The 21,765-nt window shown below is 44.8% G+C and overlaps 1 protein-coding gene across 9 annotated transcripts in view; it reads left to right on the forward strand.

The window, feature by feature from the left end:
- MAPKAP1 (MAPK associated protein 1) overlaps positions 1–21,765 on the forward strand; it is a 243,471-nt gene that overhangs the window by 216,543 nt on the left and 5,163 nt on the right. For 8 of the 9 annotated variants that reach the window (XM_055400349.2, XM_055400346.2, XM_055400347.2 and 5 more), the window contains 2 exons: positions 66–203; positions 21,403–21,500. In XM_055400349.2, the coding sequence (XP_055256324.1) occupies positions 66–203; positions 21,403–21,500 (236 nt within the window). The remainder of the gene's footprint in view (positions 1–65; positions 204–21,402; positions 21,501–21,765) is intronic. The other variant, XM_055400351.2, reaches the window with a different exon arrangement.

The following is a 21,765-nucleotide window of genomic DNA, read 5'->3' on the forward strand; positions in this document are numbered from 1 at the left end:
TTCCACTGAAATCACTTACACCTCATACTTCTGGCTTCTCTTCTGTTCTCCCCTCGGCCTTACAGGTATCTCTGGAGACAAAGTAGAGATAGACCCTGTCACGAGTCAGAAAGCCAGCACCAAGTTCTGGATTAAGCAGAAGCCCATCTCGATCGATTCTGACCTGCTCTGTGCCTGTGACCTTGCAGAAGAAAAAAGCCCCAGTGAGTAGTGCCTTTTATTTATGTCTCCTTTCTCTCTTCCCCCCGCTTCCCCCTCTGTGTGCTGGGTGCCAGGAGAATATATTGCCACCGTGTCCTTTTTTCCTTGGGTCTCTTTAATTCATTACCAGAAATTTCTTTTAATCAAATGGGATTGTGTTTGGTACCCAGAGCCTGACATGGGCCACTCTTCCGCTCAGTCTTGATGGCAGTAGAGAAGCTCACAGAGGCTCCTGACCTCAGTGCCCCCCTCCGCCGCCACCCCGCATGGGGACAGGGGGCAGCTTCCTGCCAGGAGTCTGCACTCCCCAGAGCCCTCATTTCACTTTGTGCTCCCTTCCTCTGCCCGTTTGGGGGACTGGACCAGTCAGACCCGGACCTGCCTGCCTTCCTGGCCAGATCGAGGGGAGCTGGAGAATTTCCCGTGGCAGCTGAAGACTAGATTTAGATATCCATCATGCCAGAGGTGTCAACACCCTCCAGATTATTGGCAGCTGCATGACCTACCAGCTCGTAATTAAACCACTGCCTGGTGCTGTGGAAGAGATCACTGCTGGGCTGGCGCGCCTCTGGTTAAATTGTAAAGTTGATGCAGTCCAAGTGTATATGTAGCATATATATTTTTGCAGTTCAGTGATTGAGGGTAGTCTTTAGATTAATCATTTTTAGGACGTCAGTCCCATGAAAAGACAGAAAGGACACAGATCACACTGATACTCCTCCGTGGAAGAAAGGATTTGTTGTTTTGCCTGGAGAAGGCTATAAGATGCTGGTTCTAACCTGCAGAGCCTGTTTAGAATGTAGCCACCCAGCATGCACCCCAGTAGCGTAGCTTCCAACTCAGTAACTTGGAGCACCCAATTTGTGTTATTCTCCTTTATTGCGGTGTCTGCTAAATTTTAACAAATACAAGGAACAGTAAGAAATCTAAAGGCCAGCAAGTGTCTATAATGTGGCTCCAGTTTTTGAGATGAAACTGTCTAAACAGGGACCTAAAGAACAAAACCTGGACCTGTATGCCACCTGGCCTCATTTATGCGGGGTGCATAATTGTTTTGTTGAACCCAGCGTACTACATGGTTTCCTCCTTACAGCTCCTTAGCCTCCAGCTGAGTGAGAAGGGGAAACGTAGTGGTCCAGGGAAAGGAGGAAGGCCATGCTCACCCCCACCCCCCACCCCGCACCGTCCTATCGTCCCAATGAGGCCTCGGTGGCCTGCAGAGACAGCATGGCTGCCAGAAGGCCTGGTGAAAAACCGCCTGCTGCTCCAGGGCCCTTGCCAAAGGCCGCCAGATTGCCTCCTCCTTTAGAGAAACATCTTTTTCCTAATCCCTCTCCCTCGAGCTAGTCAGCCAATAAAGACATCATCATTCTAGCATCTTTCTTCCCAAGAACTCAAGATGCTTTGAAAAGTAACATTGTATAAATGCTCCATGTGTCTGAGAAATGAGAGGCAGTCCACTTACATGTTACATAGGGGGTTACCCTGGAGTGGAAAGGTTAGGGAAAGAGCTGGAAACAGGATTCAGATTTCCCTTATATTCCTACCAAGACACTGTGCGAGCCAGGCTGGACTTCAGGCATCAGAAGGTAAAGGATGTAACATACCCAGCCTAGTAGGGAATAAAGCAGAGATGGATAGACACACCCTCATGTTGCCTCTTGAGGCCACTGAGCCAAGAAGTACTTCTCACAGATCTCTGATGGTGAGGCCAAGTTCCAAAGTCTTAGGGATCCAGAGCAGACCTGGGCCCGCCATGTCAGTGTTGACAGCCCAGCAGGAGAGTCTTTCGTCGCATGCTCAGACCTGCTGGATGGTGCTGTGTAGAAACCACACATGTAGGTCTTGTAGAGGTCCCCCCTCTCACTCTAGAACCGTGACCCTTTATGAGCAGAGAGGCACACTGCCTGCCCGAGTAACACACTTCCTGAACCCTTGTCTCCATCACAGCACTTTCAGACCATGTCCCTCAAAACCCTGGGTTCTCGGGGGACTGCCAGGGCCTGTGTGTCTGTGTGTATATGTATGGGGGTGTGTGTGTAGGACAGAGTTGGGGCTTCCCCTTCACCCAAAGGATTCTGCATTTAACTACAACCAGTTTGAGAATTCTGCACTTGAAAAAGTCAATTGATTAAAAGGATTTTGCTGTTTAAAAAAATACATATATATATATATTTGAAAGTTGCAGGCTCACAAAATGAAATTCAGACATTGACTATTTCAGGCTTGTAGCCCATAATTTCCCATCCTGAATTTGGACTGTAGTCTCTGTGAACTACCCACACAATCATACCTGGAATTTTGTGCTTCTGCTCTCCCCTCTGCCTGGAATACACCTCCACCCTGACCCTTTCTCTCATTTATGGACACCTTCATTTCTTCACACCCATCCCTCTCATTTGTCAAGATCCAGCTCCCATTGTCAAGACTTTTTCTGTAATTCTGGCCCTGGAGTTTGCGCACACCCCTGGTAAAGCACCTCACTCACAGTGTGTGTGTTTAGTTGAGATCTGACCCTCTCTCCTACCCCCATCTCCATGTTGAACTCATGGACCAGAGACTGGTTTCTGTAACCTTGTCCCCTAGATCAGCACCTTCAGGGTTGTTCTCGATGAATGTTTACTGTCGTGAAATAGAACTTAATGAGGCTACAGTTTAGAAACCAAAAGTTATTCAACGTCATTTATATTGTAAAGTGCCCAAACAAAGATGTATTCAATGAATCAGCTTGATGCTGTTACTGTTTTATGATTTCCAGTATCTTCATCAAATTAATTCATTGACTTAATCTAAAAAGTTCATCTTCAAAACCATCATCAGACCACAGAATTAATCTACGGGGCTGCTACTTCTTTTTTTTTTTTTAAAGGATTAATGGTAACCCTTTTTTATCTTCTGTGTCTGTTGAACCTTAGAAAAAAAGTTATTTTAACAGCACTAAAGAAATGAAAGTCACTATATTTCATAAGTTTAGCCTGTGATTTTTATCAGCATAGTGATGTATGTTTGTAGCTGAGTTTACATCAAAAATTATTCTTGGGTCCTTCTTGAATGAATTATGGCAAAGAGAGAGAGTCTAGAAGTAGATAAGGTTTTTTGATTTCTGCAGTATATTTCCTTTTTCATGTTTTTATCTCTTATAACACAAGTGTCTTGCCAAAGACTGGAACGTGTGACCAACTGGAATAATTTAGTTGTGAAAACAGAGCCGACGTGTTATTAAACAGCCCTCTTTACAAAAAGGCATTAAGTGTTGGGAGGATAATGAAGTTGTCCCTAGTCTTACTTGAGACGTGTTTGTCAGAATTTTGAACGGAAAAGAAATGGTTTTTTAAAACCTTCGAACATGGCCAGTTTGCAGTGTTTATTGAGAAAGCTGCTGTCAAACCATTAATTTGGTCGTCATAAAGAACACAACTCAAGTTTAATTGATGCTGAATCCAAAATATATGTGAATAGCTGACTTAGCAAAGGGACTGAGCATTAAGAGCGCCTGCAGTGAAACACATAATCACACACACTGTGGAATCAGAAAGACCCAGACTCTGAAGCCACACTCCGTAAAGAGCCATCCTCTGACTCTCTCTCCTTCCCTAACTTCTCCCTCTTTGGCCCTGTTCTCACAGGGATGATTTATTGCTCTGTCCCTGTGAGTGTTTAAGACTTGGAACTTAATCACTAAATAGACACATGCCTTAAAAAAAATTTGTATGTGTAAATATGGACTCTTAACAAAAGTTAGTTGAAAGAAGCAGTGTGTCCACAGCCCTGAGAAATTAAGAATAAATTCTGCCTTTCTGGATTTTAAAAAATACTGTTTTCCACCATTATTATTCAAATAAATGATGTCTAGTCAGATTTTGCCACTTCTTAGGGTATCTTTTGCTGTTTTGAAGGATGTCACTGACCTCTCAAAGATGAATTATATGAATTCATTTTAACTGAACAAAGATTTGTATATAGCGTATAGAAGAATGTTTCCAACAGAAACAACCACAGCTGAATTGTCTCAGAAATAATTCTCCTTCCTTATAAGGTCTAGACATAGGCTTTTAATGTGGTGAGCACTCTTTTTAAATCCTGGTTTCAGATTCCAACAGTGAAACAAAAGCAAGGACCCTTTCTGTGAAATTAGCACCCACTGGAGACTCTGAAGCTGTATTTAAATAAAGTACCAGACTCAAGGATGCCACGTCTGGTTTTATCATAAGAAGGTTGTGCAGGTTTAGAGTCTTTAAAGGAAGCAGCCTATCATTAAGAAATCAGATTTAAACTTTAATAAAGTAGCTGTCGTCTTTATAGCTGAAAAGAGCTCTGTATCTCAATTAAGTATGGATGATATAAAATCTTAAGGAAGCAACATAATAGAAGTAACCTGATTACGTTCTCTTGCAATAGTATAATTTAAAGGAAATCAGATTCTGTGGATGCTGGTTGTGTTGGGGGGTAGGTGGGGGGATTGTTTGGTGTTTTTTTTTTTGGGGGGGTGGGGGGAGTAGTTCAAAACATTATTTGGATCCAGGGCAGGAACTCTTTGAGATTGTGAGTTAACCAAACTACAGGAGACTGTTAAGCCCTGGTGAATAGAACCTGCTGGATATTTGAGCTGAGATTCAGTTAAGGTTTTGAGTTAAATTTGCTGGGTTTATTAGTGACCTCCCACTTAAATGAATCTTTCTTGTCATAAGTACTTGACAAGATCTGTAAAGTAGTGTATTTAATTTACTAATTAAATTAAAGCTACTGAATAATGATTTGTCCACATTGATTTAGCTTAAATAGGAAAGATCAGCATTGTTGTGATCTTCAGCAACCTTAATGGCCAAGCCAGTTAGACACAAAGGCCTCTTGTGTTTTATAGGTCAGGAGTACATAGGTAAGCCCTGGCTATAATTGAATTGCCTGCACTGCACTCTGCCGTTGCAGATTTCCTCTGCCTCCCCGTTCCATTGTTGCACTGGGGCTTAAGAGAATGTTAACGCCATAATAGGCACAGGGCCTTCCCCATTATACGTCTTGCTATCGAGCGGTTCTGCATGACTAGTTAAAGAAGATGGCAAGAAGATTAATGAAAGCCGGGCTAATACAGAAGGGGGTACTTTTGCAAGACTTCTACCAAGGAGATATTAGAGCTGAACCAGAGCTTGGCTTTTTCTTTATCCTGTGACCTTTGAACCTGCCTGACTGTTGAGAGCTGCCAGGGAAGTCGACATTTTGATTGATGTTGGTACACGAGTCAGTCTTTCCCATTGAATTCCACATCTGCACGAAAATAGCTTTTCCAGCAGAATTCATACTGGCTCGAAGTGATAGCCCAATTGATGGCTGAAATGCTTGTATGTAGTTTTCATTTAAACCTAAAAGTATCTGATGGTTTAATTCACTATCCAGTTTTCATAGATTATAAGCCCCACTTATATGTTCTTAATGGGTTTATCAACCCATGGTAAAAGAGCAGTATTAAGGAGTGTTCAAAGATTTGCAAACAGAGCTCCAAGGAGGCTTTATGGGGGAGTAAAAGCAGTCATCTAACAAACCCTTCACCATCCTTAAAAAAGAAAAATCAGTCTGAGGGCCCAGGCAGACTGACCTTCAGGTTTTTGTAAATAAAGCAAAGTGTCTGTTTCTGGAAAGCTTTCCATGAGGGAGTCTGAAACCCTGCCTCCGCACTCCACCTGAGCCTCAGATTAGAGCTGCTCTTGATCCAACCAGATGCTAGTTTCCCTGAACTTGACCTTAGGACAGTAGCATTCTCTCCAAAAGGGATTATTATGGTCTGCTTATAAGACACTACGGTGCAGATAGGAACCTCTTCATTTGTTCTCACTAATTTTGTTACTTTGTTTGTGAAGCTGCACGCCTCATGTGTGTGTGTGTGCGGGCGCGCGCACATCCGTGTGTGCATCCCCCACCCCTTCTCCCAACAAAGGCAAGTGAGGAGACTAGCAGAAGGACTCTGGTTTTGTTACTAAAATCAACTTGGGCACATTGCAGCTGATACATTGAATCCTCTGACCACCTGATTTCTTGTCTCCTACTTGACAGGAGTAACTCTAAAGACACACACACACACATTGATGTGACAAGTATCTCAGCTCCTAAAAGAGGCGGGACCCAGGAACTGTGTCATATTCTTTAGAGGCCCGTGAGATTGTGGGAGGGACATGAGGGTGAGCATTCAGCTACCACTGGGTGAAAGAGCTGCACCCCGAGGTGAGTGGGTGAGTCGGTGTCCCTGACCTTGCAGGTGGACATCTTGTCCCAGTAAGTAAGGCACTTGCGTTCATAGCCACATCCTCAGACTCTGTTGATTCCTAGGAGGTCCAGGATACTTCAGACATTAGGTGGGCAAGCTATGTTGCATTTTTACTCTCTGACAAGGACTTATTTCCTAAGTTCCAGATCAAATACAGTAAGTAGTGCTCGATTACAAAACACAGCCGACTCTAACATATTAAATGCCCCAGTTATTGAATCGCCTTTTCATAAGAGTACTCTGGAGCACAATCAGGAGCAGGCAGTGCCTCGTCCTTTTAACAGATATGTTTCCTAGCCCTATTAAAAGGGGTCTTCATCTATCCTGTCAAAGGGAGTCTGCTGGGGTTTTTTAGTTTAATTACACTATCCAATTAAAACTCCTTGCTGCATTTGGATGCGCCTCTCCTTGGGCCTGAGTGGATATGACATTTACAAGGCTCGCCTTTCAAGCAGACAATAGTGTGATTGATGAGGTGCACATTCAGTGAAGGAGGCGAGTGCCTGTGGAAGTGCTGCTTAGTGCATTTTGATTTATTTATCATCTTCTTCCAAAACAAGGGAGCTGCTGGGGAGATGGGTTTTAGGCAATCGGGGGGGACCACCTCAGTCTTTCCAAGTGTGTGGTAAGGAAAGGCCTGGAGTGTGCCATAGGATAAAGGTGGAGAAACACTGTTAAGCATGGGCCCAACTTACATCATCGAATGCCAGGCTGCATTCTTAGGTTCTCTGACCCAGTTTGGTTTCCAGTAACCTCCAGCTGTGATCTGCTATTAAGTAGGCCATCACTGTGTCTTAGGGAACAGTTGCTGGGGCTGGATAAGATTGGCCAGATCCCTAAGAACTCAGCCTGTGGGAGCCAACCCAGCATGTGTCCCATTGACTGACCTGGTCATTATTAACTGGCACCTGACATTTGTACTGGGCATGCCTGTTTATGTTCCCAGCTGCATCCTCCAGCAGTCCAGCAGCTTCTTTCCAGGAGTTAGCAGTCAGTGGCTCTTCCTCTAACTCTGCTTGGCCACATTGAACATTTAAAAGTTGCTTCTAGAATTTGGAATAGGCCAAGAGCAGGTGAGGCTCTTCAACAAAGACATACGGAGCCACAGTGGAGAACTTCTCAAAAGTTGTAATGACAGGGCAAACCCAGCATCTTGTTCTTAACCTGCTCTTCTGCATACCCTCAGCATATGATAGTCAAGACTAGTGTGCTTGTCTCTGTGGTTCCTGGAAGAGAGGTATTTAGTACAGTGTGGGGCCTCTGGAAGGGTCAGCACTCTCTGAATTTAGGAGTCAGGTGATTCTGCTCTGAGCCCAGGCAGATGATAGAGCAGCAAACCACTCATACCCACTATCAGGTACTATAGTTGCTCATGGGGAGCTTCTGGGGGCACATCTGCTAAGTTTATAACATATAAGAATGTCTGTGTTTTTGAAGAAAATTAACTGGTACTGAGACACTCAGTGGATTTTCTTACACTCTGTAAACTTTCTTCATCTTTCCCTAGGGCTTACTAATAAACAAGAATTTCCTTGTGTTGATTGGAATATTGGTATGAAATGGCAACCCTCTCCAGTATTCTTGCCTGGAGAATCCCAGCGATGGGGGAGCCTGGTGGGCTGCCGTCTATGGGGTCGCACAGAGTCGGACACGACTGAAGCGACTTAGCAGCAGCAGCAGCAGCAAAAGACATTTGGGGGTATCACCTTTTTTTCCTCCTGGGAGAAGCCTCCTTTTTGCTATTAAATTTTCACTTAATTGTTGACTTGGGCCTTATAGACCTATAATTTTTTAAAAAATAGTTATATAAGTATAATGGAAAGTTTGCATACATTTACATTCTCCTTGATTTTAATTATCATTTCCTCAAGTTTTTTTTTTCTTGATTGTAACATCAGAAGAGATCCTAATTGAGAAGAAGGTAAGGGCAGAGATAGTTTCCTACCGAAGAAATCTGTGTGAAAGATTTCTCAGCTGGATAAATGATTGGAAAAATCTGTTTCCCTTGCCTCCTGCCAAGCTCCAAACTGTGCTTTCATAATAAATAAATGGCGTGCTTAGATTTTAAGTTATTCCTGTAGATGTGGAAAAAGTAAGGCATTCTTTCATTAAAATCAACATATGTATTGCTTACAAGACTCCCATAGGCAACTTCCAGGACAGGGTAACTATAACCAGATTAGCCCTTCTATCATAAATGACTGGAAAACTGCACAGAATGTAAGAAACTGTTTGCCGACTTTGGAAAACAAGCAGTACAGAACTGTGAACCCCAGGAGAGGGAAACAAATGAGGTGAGACCTACGATCACTTGGGCTTTCTTCCAGGGTTTCCAAGGAGAATAGAGCAGTCTCACTGAGCTAGGAGACACAGATCAGAGTTAGGACTAAAATTAGCAAAACCGAGTATGGAGATTGCCTGGAGTATCCCAGAGGAACCTGGCAGGCTACAGTCCATGGAATCACAAGAGTCGGACACGACTTAGCGACTAAACCACCACCAAGTATGAAGAGGAGGGAGCTGTGCTGAGAGAGCTCTAGAAAGAAGCCCTTCAAAGCCCTTTAATCTTCTGTTGTATACTAACCTGTGCGTGTCTGTGGTGGGATCTCACGAATCTGGTCAAAAACAACTACTGGGAGCTATACACTAACATTCTGGCCAAAACTCTATAGTTTATAGCTCCCCAGTCGTTGAAGCATCCAGGACATTTCATCATGACTCTGGAAAGGCCATATCTTAGGAGTAAGGCTAAACTAGCCCTAGATTAAAGACTGCTTTAAGTCTTAAGAAAGTTTTAAAAGGAGTCTTGAAAGGATCAGACTGATCCACATGTAAATTAACTGACTGCCAGAACAAAGCCCAATAGTCTCTAAAAGATGGTGACAAAATGCAGACATCGCACAGAGCATCACGTTCATAATCTCCAACTTTCAGTCAAAAATTACATGGCATGCGAAGAAGCAGGAAAAATTTGTCCTATAAGCAAGAGAAAAATCAATCAATAGAAACAGAGTCAGAAGTGGAGAGATAATAAAATTGGCAAGTAAGTACTTAAAAATTCTTATTATAAGTATGTTCAAAGACTTAAAGGAAAACAGCTCAAAAAGAAGAGAAATAGAAACTTTAAAAAGAACCAAATGAAAATTCTAGAGCTGAGGAATACAATACCTGAATCAAAAAACTGTGGGAGCACATCAGGAAGATTAAGAGAAAAGGTCAGAAAGTTAGTTATCTGTCGCCACATAACGAATTGTCTCGAAACTCAGTGGCTTAAAACAATGACACTTACCATCTCACAGTTTTGTGGGTCAGGAATCCAGCACAGCTTAGCTGGGTCCTCTCGCACAGGACCTCTCCTCAGGCTGCAATCATACTGTCAGCCAGGGCCACAGTCATCTCAAGGTTCAATGGGGACAGGATGTGCTTCCAAGCTCGCTGCGTAGTTACTAACAGAGTTCATTTCTTTGTGAACACCCTGAGTTCCTTACCACATGGGCCTCTCCACAGGGAGGCTCTCAAAATGGCATCTGGCTTCATCAAAATAACCAGAAGCAGGAATGTACTAGGAAGAAAGAAGTCAGTGTTTTGTAACCTAATCTCAGCAATACAGCCTAGCGCTTTTGCTGTACTTTGTTCGTTGGAGGTAAGTCACTAGGTCCAGCCCGCAAACAAGCCAAGGAGGTTACACAGGCCATGAAAGCATGAGTGGGGTCCTTGAAAGCCATTTCAGAGTCTGCCTGGTGCCATCAGTGAGCTCCCAAGGACAACAGAAAACATGCAGAGTGAAGCACAGAGGAGAAATGGATGAAAAGAGCATGGGCTGTGGGATAATAGCAACTGTCCTAACACACGTGTGTTAGGCTGCGACTCTCAGGGGTGGGAGAGGAAGCTGTTCCAGATTCGTTTAACAATACCAATCCACCAACCTGAGAAGTCCAAAGCTGGCCAAATAGGGTAAATATAGAGAAAACCACATCAAGGCACATCATAATCAAACTGCAGAAAACCAGTGAAAGAGAGAAAGCTTATAAGCACCCAGAGAAACCAAGATAAGAATTATTTCCCACCAAAAATAATACAGTCCAGATGATGGAATGACATCGCTTGCTAAAAGAAAATCTCGTCAACCAAGGTTTCTATATTCAGTGAAAAAATCCTTCAGAAATGAAAGTGAAGACATTTCCAGACATTAAAAAAATGAAAGAATTTCTGCCATTAAACCTTCACTATAAGAAACATGGAAGGCTGGGGTGGGGCGGGGGGGAAATCGCCAGATAGAAACCCAGATCTACACAAAGAAATCGAGTACACAAAACTCACCATTAGCAACTATACGGAATGAACACAGGAGGAAATAAGCCAGACCTCTTTGAACAGAGATTGACAAACTCTGGCCCACAGGCTAAATCCACCCCACCACCTATTTTTGTTTGGCCTATGCACTAAGAATAGTTTTCAACATGTGAATATTTGCAATTGATTTGATGATATGGAACATTAGTTTTGAATTCCATTTTTTAATCGAAACATCATCTCCCCTCAGAAAAGAATTCTGTCCTCAGGAACAGCTTGTAGTACCCCCAGAAGATACATTTGATTATTATATTTTGAATTTTTTCAATTTAAAAATGTAAAAATTCTTTTTCTCTTGTTATAAAAGTATCTATTAAAGAGCCTTAACTTTGCCTATTGGCCCACAAAGCCTAAAGTATTTACTGTCTGGAAAAGTTTATCTTGGAGAGAGAGAGTGAAAAGGCAAAGAATCTACCAAGTGTCAGGCAGTGTCCCAAGTGCTTAATGTGCACAGCTTAGTTCTTGCAACAGCTCTCTGAGGTTTATGTACATGTGTCGTAGAATCTCAGTTGATTTTATCCTAGGATTTCTTAATTTTAGTAACAACTCTGTGAGACATATTGTTCCCATTTTATAAGTGAGGAGACTCTGACTCAGAGAAGTGATGTAACTCGTCTGAAGTTGTGTATAAATGGCAACAGAGGCTTATGTTCTTCCCTTTGCACTGACGCAAAGCCAGGGCACTGAAACCTCTGCGCTTTTTGGATGGAAGAGTATCCCTAGGCCCCCAACTCATAAAGTCTTTCTTTTTTTTCCTTGCAAAATACTCTTTATTGACAAATTTATTGAATATTTTGAGGACTTTGGGTTTTATTTTTAATTGGAGGATAATTACAGTACTGTGATGGTTTCTGCCATACATCAACATGAATCAGCCATAGGTATGTGTATATCCCCTCCCTCTTGAACCTCCCTCCCACCTCTCGCCCCATCCCACCCCTCTAGGTTGTGACAGAGCCCTGGATTTGAGCTCCCTTTGTCATATAGCAAATTCCCACTAGCTATTTATTTCTTAACAGATTTTAACTATGCTTCATTATCTGGTTTCTCCTCCTAGAGGATATTAAATGCAAAAAAATAAAAGGGGGAGAAAGAATTACAAAGCTTAATAATGAAGACAGTGGAAAGTGAAAACTGACAAGAGTTGACCAAAAATGAAACAAAGCAAAAAATGTTAAAAAGCAGTCCAAAAACAATAAGCACAGTAATATGGTAATATCTTAACTATTTTGTGGTGAGATCTAGAACCTTTTGTAACCCTGAGGACATCATGATATTCAATATTTATAAAGATGAACATGGTAACACAGTATTTATTTTCCTTGTACTCTAATACAGGTCTTCCCTGCTGGCTCAGATGGTAAAGAGTCTCCCGCCTGCCATGTGGGAGACCAGGGTTCAATCCCTGGGTGGAGAAAACCCACTTCAGTATTCTTGCCTGGAGAATTCCATGGATAGAGGAGCCTGGCAGGCTGTAGTCCATGGGGTCATAAAGAGTCAGACATGATTGAGTGACTAACACTTTCATTTTCATACTCTAATATGGGAGGAAATTTTGTAATATGGAGTTTTTATGCTTAAGATGGAAAAAGTATGTTTTTTGAAGAAAGGTCACTCAGGCTCTCTGCTGCATGGGTTAGATAGCTTAAGGTTTTATCTAATTTAGCCTCCCAAGAGAACCTGCAGACTCAAACTTGTTACAAACTGAGGACAGAATTTCCAGATACAGAATTTGTTTCTTGCTTGTCTGCCTCTTTCAATACTAAAGAATGAAACTCAACCAATACTTGGTTACTGAAATGCCATATTATATTTTGTTAGAACAACTGACACATAAATCGAAGCATCAAAAGACCCCATAAATATTGTTTAATTCATTTGCTGACATACATCTGCTACATAGGAGGGTAGAAGATGTCTCAAGGAGAAAGACTTGTGTAATTGTGTGAGTTGCAAGCTGAACTAACCATTCATTTCATGGAACTCTGTTTATACTTGAAAGAGCAGCTGATAAACTATAGTTATTCAAGCCTAACTATTTAGCATACATTTTCTTGGAAAAAAAGTAAGTAATCCTGCCACTTGAAGAAAAGTAAGTTAGTATTTGATGCCAGGGATGAAATTCAGGATTTTGGATGAAAATTAGAGTCTCAGAAAATTTGTATCCATCACTGTGAACTTCACTTCTCATTACTTTTCTGAAGAGATAAGTGGAGATAATTAATGAATATTGAGGGGGTTTTTTTTATATTGTATAATGTGTCAACATACGGAAGACCTGTGTATTTTCTAGACTACTGCATAATGCTACAAAACCATCCAAGAGTGAAAATGTCATTTAGGGGCTTCCCTGATGGTCCAGTGGCTAAGACTCCACGCTCCCAATGCAGGGGGCCCGGGTTCAATCCCTCGTCAAGGAACTAGATCGTGCATAGCGCAACTAAGAGTTCACATACTGCAGTTAAGATTCCAAACGCCACAACAAAGTCTTGATGCAGTCAAAGAAATTAATATTTTTCTTTAAAAGAGTCACGGGAAGTGCAAGACAGACCAGTGAATTTAAGTGTAACAATACAAAAAGTTTATTCATATGGTTTTAGATTCCACATTGCAACTAATCTTTAAGAGATATCATTTATCAAGTTTTGTATAATATCAAAGAATACTTACAGAGAATATTAAAAATACTCTTTTTTCAAAAACATATCCATGTGAGGCTGAATTTTCCTCATATACTTCAACCAAAACAGTCACAACAAATCAAATGCGAAAACAGAATATAATACAGCTGTATTCTGTCAAACCAAATATTGATATTTTATAATTTTAAAAACTATACAGTAATGCCAGGTTTTTCATTAAAGCTTTGTTGTTTGAGGAAATATAAGGGTTTTGCTATTAAAAAATACATTGTGTAAACTTGAAATAAGTTTATTATTTTTTAATGAATTAATAGTTTTTAAATTTCTCAGTTTTAATTTGTAATATAATAATAATAGATATAATCCACATAAACAAAAGCTTTTAGGGCTCCTCAGTAATGTTTAAGAGTGTAAGGGGATTTGGAGCCAAAATGTTTGACAACTGCTAATCTGGGGTCTTGAAAATCATCTTAGAAGCTTGAACTTTATTCTGAAGACAGTAGGAAAAGAAACAGTGTAGAGTTTTATGTTGGGGAGTAATAGGACCAGATGTGTGTTGTAAAGGATGACTCCTCTAGGTAGACCTTTGGATCTGAAGAGGATGTGACCTAAAGGAGGAAAACCAAGAAGCAGCAGCAGATGGTCAGGACTGGGTGGAGGGCTGTGGTCACAGGACGAGAAGGGATAGAAGGTAAGTATATGAAAACCATTCAGGGGGCCAAGTGCTTGGAGCTCGGTGAGCCCTCCAGCTGCACTGACAGAGCTTTGAGTATTTTTTTGCTGCGTCAGGTCTTAGTTGTGGCGTGCAGGCCTAGTTGCCGCGTGGTAGGTGGGATCTTAGTTCCCTGACCAGAGACTGAACCCCCGTACCCTGTATTGGAAGATGGATTAACCACTGGACCATCATAGAAGTCCCCAGAGCTTTTGATTTAAGGGGAAACGCCATCCCTGCAGGCCATAGGGATGGCGGCTGTGGTTGGCTCTGAAAGTCTAAAGAAAGGTCTTGGCCAGACATCTGCTTTGGGTTCATCAACATATGACCCTGCTAAGTCGCTTCAGTCGTGTCTGACTCTTTGCAACCCATTTAAGAGTGTAAGGGGATTCAGAGCCAAAATGTTTGACAACTGCTAATCTAGGGTCTCGAAAATCATCTAAGAAGCTTGGACTTTATTCTGAAGACAGTAGGAAAAGAAACACTGTAGAGTTGTAGCCCACCAGGCTCCTCTGTCCATGGGATTCTCCAGGCAAGAATACTAAAATGAATTGCCACGCCCTCCTCTAGGGGATCTTTCAGACCCAAGGATCGAACCCACGTCTCTTACATATCCTGTATTGGCAGGTGGGTCCTTGACCACTAACACCACCTGGAAAGCCCCATCAACATCTGGGTAGTAATTAAAACCCGATGAGCAAATCTGACAGAGGAGAAATGGATTAGAAGTGATGAGAGTCAAGGACAGGACACTGGGGAAGACCATCATTTAAGAGAGAGATAAAGGACAAGACGGCCACAAAGGAATATAAGAAACGGATTGACTGGAGAAGTCGGCTGAAGAATCGGTTGACTGTGGCTTCATGGGAAGAGAGGACTTCAAGAGAAGTATCAGATACAGCTGAGGAGCCAAGCAAAATAAAAGCCAAGAATTATCAACTGGATCTCTCAACATAGAGGTCGTAGTGACCTTAGCAAGAGTGTTTTCAGTAAATTAGAGGAAGGAGGGAAATCATACAGCCATGGGAGTTTTTATCATCGGCGTTAATTATGTTCATAGGAGGGAGCCAAGGAGGGGAGGGGTGGATGACTCAGGCAGAAGTGCAAGCGGATCCGACTCTGTGCTGCTCCAGAGGCCAAGGAGCGCAGTCCAGTTACTGGGGCCTCTGCCACTGTAGGGGGCTCGGGAAGGAGCGCCAGCCTTGTGCGTTCAGTTACACTGAATGGAAGCTCTTAGGGGCAGCTGGGCATGCTACTTGCAGTGGAGGGTTTTCAGCCCAGAGACGACCAAAGCATTCCAGGCCAGAGGGACCAGAAAAAGTCAGACCCTGAAAACCCACTTCTTAAAAGTATCCATGTCTGATATAAAGGAATTCAGAATCCAGATGCGCAGAGATGTCCTTCATAGCCTTACCTATAATACTGTCAATATTATAAGTAACTTAAATGCCCAGCGGAAAGATGGTAGCATGAGCCATGGCACATACCTACTTAATGGAATAAAACGCAGCCATTGAAACAGATGGTTGTGGAGACGATGTGTCAACAAGGAAAGGCTATCATAAAATGTTAGCAGCAGAAGTTATCCCCCAATTCTGGAATACCGTCTGATTACAGTTGCATAGGAACAGACATGAGGATGATCGGAAGAGAGACCCTGCCTGTCACTGTGCCGGTGTTGGTATTATGGGGGTCGAGGGTGGAAGCTTTTCCTCTGTCTTCTCAATGTCTCATAATTTTAAAATATATATATTTTTAATTGAAAAAAAATTCAAATTTCCTTTAGCTTTCCTGGCAAGGGATGGCCCCTGGAGAGATTAGGACACAGGTGGGCTGCTGGCTGTTTGGAAGTCCCAGCTCTGACCCGTCATTGATGGCCAGTCGGTGCCTGCAGGCTGTTTAGAAGGGAGCCTCCTCTCAAACCACAATCTCAGGTCCCTTGGCAGTGGAGATCTGGGAGCCCTTCTTTCAGCAGGAGTGTGTAAACTACTGGCCCTCTGCTTCAGCTGTCCCATCTTGTGACGACAGCAGCTTTTCCTGAATGGCCACTCCCCTCCACTGACCATAAGAACCTGTTTTTCAACACAGCCTCTTGTTGAAGTTGCTGCTGCTGCTGCTAAGTCACTTCAGTCGGGTCCGACTCTGTATGACCCCACAGACGGAAGCCCACCAGGCTCCCCTGTCCCTGGGATTCTCCAGGCAAGAACACTGAGTGGGTTGCCATTTCCTTCTCCAATGTGTGAAAAGTGAAAGTGAAGTCGCTCAGTCGAGTCCGACCCTTAGCGACCCCACGGACTGTAGCCTACCAGGCTCCTCCATCCATGGGATTTTCTAGGCAAGAGTACTGGAGTGGCTTGCCATTGCCTTCTCCGCTTGTTTAAGTTAAAACTCATAATGCCGATGATAAATTACAGCACAAAAGCTCAAACATCTCCGTTTCTGACATCTGTGCTGCTAATTAGTTTCTGTTCAGTGTTACGTTCCATCTTCTCTGTTTTCCTTTGGAAAAAAAAAAAAAAACATAAATGTAAATACATTTTCACATATCCAGACTTTCATTTCAATAATCAGAAGCAGACGTATAGTTTCAGTGCCCTGAGCAAATCTGGATATGTGACCAGGGCTTGGATACTTCATTTTATATTCCATTATATTGCATTTTTATTCCTACAGCTCTGAAAGCAAGTCTGCTCAAAGAAGGCCCAATTAAAAACCAGATCTTCAAAATAATGAGGATTTTAGCTTCAAATACCAGTTCCATCGCAGTTGTAACAGTGATGGCCACCACCCGCCTTGATCCCCCACTGCACCTGAGCACCATGGGTGCTGTCTCCTCCCAGGCAGACCTGGGCTCCTGGAGGGAAGTGCCTCCCACGGTCTCAGCACTGGAACTCAGAACACCTGGATTTCTTCCCAAGTCTCTGACCGGCGCTCACATTTTCCCCCTCTGCATCCCAGGCTTTTGTTTTGCTTTAATTTCCAAACAGTTTAACAACCCAAGCAAAATCATCTGGACTAAGTGGAATATCAGGCTTTGTGTTCTCTTTTACGTCATTACTGATAGGCAGGCATGCCTCAGAGGCATTGTAGGTTGGGTTCCAGGCCAATCTTAGTAAAGCAAGTCACACACATTTTTGGGGGTTTCCCAATGCATATAAAATTTATATGTACACTATATATAGTCTGTTAAGTGTGCAATAGTAACATTATGTCTAAGAAAATAATTTACATGCCTTCATTTTAAGATACTTTATTGTTGAAAAATGCTCACCATCATGACAGTGCTCGGTTGCCACAAACCTTCAATTTGTTTAAAAAAAAAAAAGCAGTATCTGCAAACCATAGTAAAGGAAATCACTGCATAACGCCGTCGTTCTTCCTCAGCTGGCGTTTGTACAGCTTGTCTCTGTGGCTCACTCCTTCCCTATGAGAGCTGCTTGTTTTCGTTGAGCTGCCCACCTCTCGTTCCCTCTCACATCCCAGGACAGACGGCCTGGAAGGCTACAGCCAAGGAGGGCGCTTGACCTCTCTTCCCCTCTACCTGAGGTGAGCCTCGAGCCGCTGCGGCTGAGGAGGGTTTGATAACAGACGTCACTCGCTCTGTGTTTCTGTCTGCTCAGTCGGGTTGAAATGCCAGTGATCCCATCTACCCAGACACCTCTGGTGGAAATTTACCACGTAGCAGAAACTACTCATGGTTATTGGTAGATTAACTTCCAGAACTAGGTCAGTTAACTTGTTTCACTTTAATCTGTGGGCTTTGGATTGGGTGAAATTATGCGAGTGTGAATTCTGCTTGTTAACTATTCTATTGTAAAAGCATTGCCAAGTCCTGCCGCAGTTCCTTCCTTCTCTGCAGTTCTCAAGTCAATCCCTTTCTCAGCATCCTTTTTGCCCTCGTTTAGCTCAAAACCGAGTGAGTATGCCCCTACCTAGAGGACGGTGGCAGTTGGTCCCCAGCGTCTAGGCCCTGGGGAGCCAGGGTGAATGCCCCAAAGCACAATCTGACCATTTACTGCCCACCTGAGAGCCCACTAGTGGCTCCCTGCCCAGCCCTTCAGCCTGCCCTGGTCCCGTCGCGTCCTGCCTGTCCGCTGCTCAGAGCGCCGTCTGGAAGGCCTGCTGCCTTTGTCCTGTAGGTTGCTCGTCCTTACTCTTCTCCACTCCACCTCTACCCAGCTGACCCCCTTCCTCCTCTAGGATGACTCAGACAGGCGTCAGCTTCTGTAGGAAACTGCCTCTGATGGCCCTTCTGCCTCCAGGGCAGCCTGCTCCCCTGGGCTCTCCCCGCCATCTCCCTGTGATCCCCTTCCTCGTCCTGTTCATCATCCTTGTCTCTCGGTGTTCCTGGTGTCCATCCCTCTGGCCCAGGCACTCGCCTGTGTTCCTGGCAGGACCTGAGTGAGTCAACCTGCCCTTCTGGCCACCCAGCAACACAGGGATCCCTGGAGCAAGGGGAAGAGCCACAGAATGAAAATTCTCCTGGAACGCATGCTCCAGGGCTCCAGCAGGGGTGACAGCGTGACTCCAGGTTAACTTGAGCTCACCGCCCCCCGCAGTCCTCCCGCTGAGCAGGAAGGGGCTGTCTGCAGGGATGTCCCCCCACACCCTAACCCAGTTGTTGACTCTTAAGAGTCGCTTGAGGGCCGATTTGTTGAATTCTGATGCAGGCTCCCCAGATAGCATTCTCTGTATCCTCCTCCCTCGGTGATGTGAATGTTTTCCCGGAAAGGACAGCCAAGTCCGAGGCTCCAGCAACGTGGGGTGTACTCTTCATCACTCCCGCTTGCTTCCCTCTCCCTTGGGGGTCTGGAAAGAGCGCTGGGGACAGACAAGGGACACTCACAGCCTCCGAGCTCAGCACGATACACACGGGGGTATGGTTGTAGTCTCCTGACCAAATATGCTGCCATCCCAGGATGTGCCGTGGGATGGTAGTTTGCTTTTGTCCTTGACTGGTCTGTAGGTGAACCACAGGCCTCTTTCTGTGAGCCCGTATGACCCCAGGGACAGTGTGGAGGCTTCCATCAGAGGCCCCAGGCCCCTGCAGACCGCATGTCACACGTGCTGTGTGTAGGTTTGGCTTTTCCTGAAGAGCTCCCGGCAGACAGGTTTTTAATGGTGTCTCAGTTGTTCAGGCAAAACACGCTCTAGTGACTGGAGGTGTTGGTTTTGTTTTGTCAGTGACAAGTGGGAGCAGGTGGGATAGACAGTCCGTGAGATCACTTATCAGAGTGGTCAGTGAACCCCGAAGCTTCGGGTCCACGGGTCTCCCTAAGACCTTCTGGTCCTTTGCAGCCCCAGGCACTGGAGTCTGTGTCTGTTATGGCCAGGTGTCAGCAGTAAGGCCTCCTGGAGGGGGCATCTCTGTTTGTCCTTCACAGCCCTGTGACCTTCATAGACATCTCTGCTCGGTCACAGCATAGCCATCAGAGAGATCCGCATTGTTCTAACACATGGCAGTATCGCCGCCGAGACTCAGATGGTTCCGAGCTGAATCCTGTGAGATCAAGGAATACACGTGGGCGCACCCTGACACACAGATACACCCTCTTAACATGAGATTCACTTCTCAGAAACAGGTAATTTATACATTCACAAAATGATGAACTTTCAGCTAAGAATTCTAACATTTCAGTACCACGATTGAGAACCAGGCTAAATTTGTCAAGTGCAAGGTTTTTCAGAAATTATTAGCTAGTTTTTTCAATATTGAATTTATAGTCAAGATGAGTATATCACCGTGATGTTTCCAGGATAAAATACCGACACTTTCACTTTTCTGGCCCCAGACATTCAGCATATATCAGTTTATTTGGGGAGATCTGAAGAATTAGCTACTGTAAATAAAGTTTCCAAGAAGGTTTCTCCGGGAAAGAGGTGAACTTACAGTAATACGGGTGATATATTATTAATTAATAACTATGACCAGCCACTGCTTCAATTAAAAGGACAACGGATGAGAACGCCTAATAGAAAGGATATGCTGAATCTTAGTCTCAGGAGCTCCAAAGCCTACAGAGCAGACAGGGGGAGCGTTGTTTCTGAGGCTGGTTAGCAGGAGGCCTCTGGGAGCGAGGTGTCACCAGCTGCCCCTTGGTCTGGGAACATTTGCTGAGCTCTGACTGCACGTCTCTCTGGAGCAATGCTCCTTTGGTTGCCAGAAGCGGAAACCCACTTTAGTACAGCTCAAGGAGAAAGAGGACTTTCTGGGAGGGCCACAGGGGTCTCCCAGAACCCAAGGACAGCATGCCCTGATGGCCAGGGAGAGCGTCACGCGGGCATGCGCCTGGAGGAGGGAATCTGATTGGCATGTCTGGCCGCAAGGACAGCCACAGGGGGTGTGGACACGGCTGCAGGTGGCACGACACGTAGGCGGGTTTCGCCGATGGCCAAGCACTGTGTGGGAAGATGGCTCGGAGTGTGCCCCATGGAGGTGCCGGTTGAGCTGGAGGGCCAGCATGGGTGGCAGGTCCTTTAGAGACAAGTTAACAAGCAGGGACATCCCAGATGCGGACAGGTGGGTGTGTGCAGTGCCACGGGCTGGTCTGTGGCACCAGAGGGTGGTAGAGTGCAATGAGGCTGGACCAGGAAGCAGTGACAGGGTTGCCCCGAGGGTGGTAGGAAGGGGGTGCGGAAGAATTCAGATCTCTAGGGGTTCAAGTGTTCAGAGAGAGGATCTGACCTCCTGAGGTCAGTCTGCTGTGTGAGGTGGCAGCTTTCAGAGCAGCCTCTCCATGCCCTCCTCTACCCCCAGCCCACCCATCCTCCCAGGAAATGACCAGAGGCCTTGGGAGCAGCTGCCACACAGGAGGGGTCGCACGACCCGGACTCCCCTCCCACAGGAGCCGGCCCTGGAGACCCACGTAATCGCGTTACTATCGGCCTTTCCCCTTCCTGTTGCTCATTTATTTGACTTTAAGCATAGTTATTTTATTTTTAGAGGAATAATTTGGAGTTAATTGGCCTTCTACCTTAAAAAATACCACCATTTCCATGTAATTATCGTGTGGGAGTAGTTCCGTAGAGCCTTGCACCCACCCTCTCCGCCCTGGAGCGGGACCTGATGCTCCCCTGCCCCGGCCTGTGATGACAAGGTGAACCGCTCCAGGAAGAGTGGCTGCCGGGCAGCCTCCACCTGCTGTCCTAGGAACTGGATGATAAAAGGAGAATCTGGGGGGCCACCCACAAGGTGATCTGCTAGAGCCCCTCACCCCGCCTTTTCTGTCTCCCTGCAGGTCACGCAATATTTAAACTCACATATCTAAGCAATCACGACTATAAACACCTCTACTTTGAATCTGACGCTGCTACCGTCAATGAAATCGTGCTCAAGGTGAGTGTTCCTTCTTGGCCCAGGCCCAGGGTGTGCAGGGCTACACGCCCTGCCTCCCACCCCGGTCCCGCAGCACTGATGAGGCTCCCGGGCCAGTTTTGCAGAGACGCTGCGCTGCCTACAGGTCTCCTGGCTAGTGCGCACCCAGGCCTGGGCCACGTCATAAGTGAGCTGCTCTGCGCTGAGGGGCTCCCATCCCTCCAGTGTGTGACTCTGACCAGTCACATCACCTTTCTGGGCCTCTGTTTCTTCTGTAAAATGGGGA

This window comes from Moschus berezovskii, chromosome 11, assembly GCF_049115385.1.
Source record: "Moschus berezovskii isolate FMDL1 chromosome 11, NW_MosBer_1.0, whole genome shotgun sequence".
Classification (NCBI taxonomy): Eukaryota; Metazoa; Chordata; class Mammalia; order Artiodactyla; family Moschidae; genus Moschus; species Moschus berezovskii.